The sequence below is a fragment of the Primulina huaijiensis genome, chromosome 2, assembly GCF_012295235.1.
Source record: "Primulina huaijiensis isolate GDHJ02 chromosome 2, ASM1229523v2, whole genome shotgun sequence".
Classification (NCBI taxonomy): domain Eukaryota; kingdom Viridiplantae; phylum Streptophyta; class Magnoliopsida; order Lamiales; family Gesneriaceae; genus Primulina; species Primulina huaijiensis.
In genome coordinates this window covers 21,118,420-21,124,302 of record NC_133307.1, presented here as the reverse complement: position 1 = coordinate 21,124,302, position 5,883 = coordinate 21,118,420, and the positions used below count along the sequence as shown (strand labels likewise).

Below are 5,883 nucleotides of genomic sequence, written 5' to 3'. Positions count from 1 at the left end.
GTCAAGAAGAAGAAAAACAAATGCATGTGCAAGCTGGAAGAAAAGAAAACCGAAGGAGACTGATCTCATTTATTCACATCAGCCCCACATATATACAAGTCAAGTGTCTAACCACTTTTCTAACCGCGAATCCTCTACTTAGCCAACTGAGCATCCTATCAATCTTCATCTTGACTCAGGTTGACCTGTACATGCCTTTGAGAGCCGGATATAATACATTGGTAATTGGTCAACAAAAATCCGGATATCTCCACACTGGTATGATATTGTCCACTTTGGGTTTTAACCCTCATGGTTTTGCTTTTGGAACCATCCAAAAGGCCTCATACCAATGGAGATATCATTCCATCTTTATTAACTCATGATCTTTCTCTAGATCTTTCAATGTGGGACTTTGGTTGTATCCCAACAATCCTCCCCTCAAACGAAGTTCTACTATTATTCTCATGGTCCGAGCCTCCCCTCAAGCCTTATTCGTCCTCCAATCGAGGTTACTCCACTTCACTGCGTTGGAGCGCACGCCTTACATGAATACTTGGAGCATAACCCACCTCGAGAGTTTAATCAAGGATTTTTACCGGGAGCCTTCACCTCCTTCGTTTAGGTATCGAGGATTCTACCCACACGGCTCGATCTAGACCATGGCTCTGATAACACTTGTTAGGACCAATGGAATCCGGATATCTCCACACTGGTATGATATTGTCCACTTTGGATTTTAACCCTCATGATTTTGCTTTTGGAACCACCCAAAAGACCTCATACCAATGGAAATATCATTCCATCTTTATTAACCCATGATCTTTCTCTAGATCTTCCAATGTGGGACTTTGGTATCCAACATCTTCTCCAAACATATTTCTAAACTTTGCGTTTTGGTATAAAAAGTCTCCCATAAAGCGGAGTCTTGTTCAAAATTGGACCGGCGTACGTATGTTCCCTCGAATCCAGCAGCTACATGATGCATGGAATTTTCACTCCATAACTCAATTTTTACAACACTGTTCCCTAACGAAGAATCTGAGAGCTATTCAAGTATTCCACGCTCATTTACTGAGAACAGGCTTGTTCTTCGTCTCCCCTAACCTCCAGACCAAGCTCATATGCACATACACCACATGCCTTGACAGAAACAGTATTAAAACGCTAGCCTATTTCTTGAAATGTCTCGATCCCAAAAACCCATTGCCCTTTAATTCGATTATATCTCATTTTTCGCAACATGGGTCCAACTGTTTTGCCCTCCACACGCTTTCTTTCATGCATTCAAACGGTGTGTTTGTTGATTCTTACGCTTTCTGCTGCGCTTTGAAATCAATTTCGTGTTTGGAAAATGTTTTCCTTGGTAAATTGATGCATAGCTATATAAAGAAGTCGGGTTGGTTGGCTAGTGTGTTTGTGGGTAGCGCTTTGGTAGATTTTTACGCGAGGATGTCGTGTATTGATGACGCGGCTATGGTGTTTGATGAAATTCCAATGAAGAATACTGTATGTGTTAATGCGCTTTTGTCGGGTTACACTGGGGCAAAAATGTGGGATCAAGGGGTTAAACTGGTCAGGGGAATGCAACTGTTGGGTCTGGAAGCTGATAATTTTACATTTTCTGCAGCCTTGCAGTCATGTACGGGGTTATATGATGTAGAATTGGGTAAGCAGATTCATGGGATTGTTATGCGAAAAGTTATAGAATTTAGAACTGATGTGTTTCTGCAGAGCCTGTTGATTGAAATGTATGGGAAATGTGGACTCTTGGAGAGTGCAAAGAATGTTTTTGATATGGTGGGATATAGAGAAGGGGAGGAGATGCGGAGGGATGTTATTTTGTGGACTTCGATTTTAGGAGTGCATGGAAAAAACGGAAATTATGGAGAAGTCGTTAGGCTGTTCAATAGCATGCTGAATGAGGGGATTAAACCTGACGGAGTGGCATTTTTGTCAGTTATTTCTGCTTGTGCCCACACTGGCCAAGTGGACCTTGGGATGAAGTTCTTTGAGTCAATGACTCTAAACTATGGGTTAAGTGCTGGTCAGGAGCATTATAGTTGTCTTGTGGACTTGCTTTGTAGGGCTGGCGAGCTGGAGAGGGCATGTAAATTAGTAAATGATGTATCAAATGCTGGATATGAGAGCTGCACTGTTTCCTTGTGGGGGGCGTTGCTTAGTGCTTGCACCGAGCGTGGAAATGTCAAATTGGGAAAGGCGGCTGCTCAAAGAGCTCTGGAGTTGGAGCCTGGCAACGTCGGGATTTATGTTTTACTGTCCAATATGTATGCTAAGAATGGTATGTGGGATGAGATTGAACAATTGAGGGAGTTGATGCAAAGAAGAGGATTGAAGAAAGATATTGGATGGAGTTTGATAGATGTAGTGACTTGATGACATGTATCAAGTGCCATTAGCTGACTGCTATGATTTTTTATTTTCTTTGCTCGAGTGTACATACTATAGGACTGGTATGTGCAGCGGTGATATCAAGTTGAAAGGGTTGATGATGGACATTCAGTGGAATTAGTTAGATTTTGGTTTAAAACCAGTCCCGTCATAAATCTACGTTAATGAAGACTACTCAACAGTTTGCTACATGAGTAAACCTTAATCAGATCAGTTTGATTTCTCAAGTTACTTGAAACCCTATGATTTGAGTCCTAATTTGGATTGAAAGGTGAGTTGGGAGGTTTGATTATCTTGAAACTCGGTAAATGAGCAGGGATTAGTGTGATGTCCTACGTCTAGACTCTCCACGTCTTTTTCCTATTAGCAAATTGGTTATTAATTGATTTTATGGAGTTCAATCTTGCCCATGGTGGTTGAATGCTTGTATCAAAGTTGGAGAACAGCTGCACACCCAACCAAATTTCAATCCATTTGGAATTTGCTCCACAATGGAACTCCACATTAAACTATGGACTTCTTAATTTAGTTTACATGACTGGACTGGCGCAAGCTCACATTACAAGACTGAAAGGCAAGTGATAAATCGAGTATAATTTATTCCAAACAAGAGAATTTATTTTTTACTCCAAATTTTGGTTCTTGCCGTAATTTTTGTTGGATGAGAAAATATCAATGTACATGGAGACAATGGAAATATTGAAAAAGAAAGAGAATCTTCTTCTTTTTTAAAAAAACATTTTAACTCAAGTTTGTAATGAAATAGTTAACTGGATTTCGAGGGCTAATTAATAATTTACACAGTTGCTATAAATTTGTGGCAGAACTTGTCATTAAAAATTTGTATGAAGTTCTGATCGTGAATCTGCGCTCAGTAAATTGCCAGGAAAAGAAAAAAGCTGGTCAAATTTGTAGCACCTTTGAAAAGTTGACTATTTGAGGATCATATTTACATGGAATATCGGTATCCAACATTTAAATTGTGTCTTTGAGAATTGAGACATGACATCACAATTGATATTGTGCCAGCCTCTAGCTTCCAGATACTCATGAAAATAAATAATCTACTAACCTGCTTTTCATTGTAAGCTTGAATCGAGGGTGCAAATACACTGAGAATTGAGTTGGCTTGTGAGTTATTCAAGCTTGCTTGGATGTTATTGGATTTATATTCGAATTTATTGAATTCCAGTAGAACTCTAATATGTTCAAAGATACTTTCATGTTGAATTCAAGCTCAATTTTTTGAGTGCAGAATTCGTGGGAGACTTGCAAAGCAAACTAAGAAACTCGAGCTATTTAAGCTTTTGCTCAATAGAGTTCTATAATTCAGTTTGAGTCGACTAAAAAAATTTGAGCCCAAGTTCGAATATGAAAAATATACTAGCATTTGACTCCACTCAATTTGTCTGGATCCCTAAGTTGAAGCTGTGCACACACTTATGTTTGATAGTCAAAACATACTACTCTCAGAATCCAATGGATATATCTTTTATGTAGTTTATTTATCTTCCTGACATTGATGTTGTATGCATTCGTTGCTGTGTCAAGTAGTTCCATATTAAACAGTAGACTAGGTTCATTACGAAAGGCCATGGCAAGAAATTCCTGTAAGTATCATTGTTGTCCCAAAACTCCAGGTCATTGAGAATGAATTTTTACTTTTCACACACCCTCACGTGTAAGCAGGATACTGTGAAATATAGCCTAGATTATTATCCAATTTGTAAACATGTACATTGGTTGTATGTACCGGGAGGATTGAGCTTGTAACCTACTTACTTTAGCCAGTGTTATTCTTTCCCAAAAGCTCGATTGCTTAACTAGCAGGCTAACAGTAGTTCTATATATACTCTAATAATTATTTCTTTAATAGTTTGTTTACTATGATTTGAAATACCTGCAAGTCTAGGTCTACCGACCCGAACTGGTGGGACACAATCTCGTTCTATTGTACTGAGGTTACGTGATGCTTTTCCATTCCTGGAACCTAATCAGCAACTCATATGGGCATGTCTACATGGATGAAATTCAGCTGAGAGGTTTTGATTTTGTCGAAACCGAGATGAACATTTTCTGATAGTTTTGTTAGAGTTGATGTGATCAGAAGTTGAAAATTTTTAAATACTTGAATTATTTAGTCTTTCAAGATTGCGGGTTAGTTCCTTTTTCTACTGGTTCATATATGTCTATCTGGTGAAAGATCTTCTCGTTTTTGCTCACTCGAAGCTGGCGATTATTTGGTTTTTTGCAGCATATCAGGTATGAAATCCTTATCTTTAAATGTGACTAGTTCTTTTCGTATAATTTTTTCGGGGTCCTTTGATTTAATTCCTGCACATTCCCTTGTTTTCAGATGGTGTGATATATGTAGAGCTGGATTGATTGTTCTCAAAATATGGTTGGGAATCAAGGCTTTTTGTGCATCAAAACTTTGTTACATTTGAGCTGTTTCTTGGCCCAACTTTCTTGAATAATCACTCTCCTAAATCCCACCCATGTCGGAAATGATGCATGTTATATTCTTCCTTGATTTGAACCTAATTCCATCTCAATTGACCTTTGTTTCCTGCCTCTTCACAGCCACGATCATTATTGTTGCTAATTTATAATCTAAATATCCGATTATCAACCATAGTTTTATGTCCTTTCACTTTTGTTCACGTCGGGAAAAGCTTGGTTTTCCATCTTGCGCGAAAAAAACTTCCAGTTGGATGGTAACTAATCTAATACTCATCCAACGTACAGTTAAATCGTCACACGAAGGATCTGGATCATTACATGGCAAGTGACTATCACATTCTTTCGTCGTTAACGTCGTGTTGATTGTGTACTAGGTCAAATTGATAATAACGAACAGAATAGGAATCTCATTTTTCGTGACTAAAATTTCCCAGATAGGTGGTGGTGTTCAGGTTGAATATAGTTAATTTTTTTACTTTGTAAATATTGATCTCAGAAGCGTATTTGTGATTACGGGGTGGTTTGAGATTTTTTGGAAGGGAATTGTGGGAATGATATCTGATAGGGGCCTTACTAAAGGCAAGAGTAACATGGGATTCATGTGCCATACGGATTGAATAGTCTTAATCCAATAAAAAGTGAAAAAGGGGATTTTGATTTTTGATTGATGGATAATTGTATGTTGGGGAATATATTATCCGTGATATATAAATTTAAAAGAGCGCACACAATCGCCCCGTGATTTATGAAATATTTAAACATGTATTAAGTCGCCTTGTTTATTCTAAGGATGATATACCGTATCATGCTGTAACGAAATTATATATCGTATCGATAATTATAGTATACACAAATTTTACATCGATATCATATCGACATTTTCTTACATATAATTAGCATACCGATTTTATCGAAATTATACGGTATATCTAAATTTCAGTATGGTATCGATATATACCGTTTTATACCGGAAAAAATCTTACATTTTTATAATTTTATAAATTTATTGTTTTAAAATATTATGTATTT

At 37.6% G+C, this 5,883-nt stretch overlaps 1 protein-coding gene across 2 annotated transcripts; it reads left to right on the top strand.

Annotated features, from left to right (window-relative positions):
• Positions 1–916: 916 nt before the first annotated feature.
• Positions 917–5,627, top strand: LOC140969075 (putative pentatricopeptide repeat-containing protein At3g23330). Of its 2 annotated transcripts, none has more exons than XM_073430298.1 (2): positions 917–4,653; positions 4,748–5,627. In XM_073430298.1, the coding sequence occupies exon 1, from the start codon at positions 934–936 to the stop codon at positions 2,374–2,376; it is 1,443 nt and encodes a 480-aa protein (XP_073286399.1). In that variant the 5' UTR covers positions 917–933; the 3' UTR covers positions 2,377–4,653; positions 4,748–5,627. The 2 variants fall into 2 exon arrangements, with proteins under 2 accessions (XP_073286399.1, XP_073286394.1); XM_073430293.1 differs by having other exon boundaries at positions 917–5,108; positions 5,229–5,627.
• The last annotated feature ends 256 nt before the right edge of the window (positions 5,628–5,883 follow it).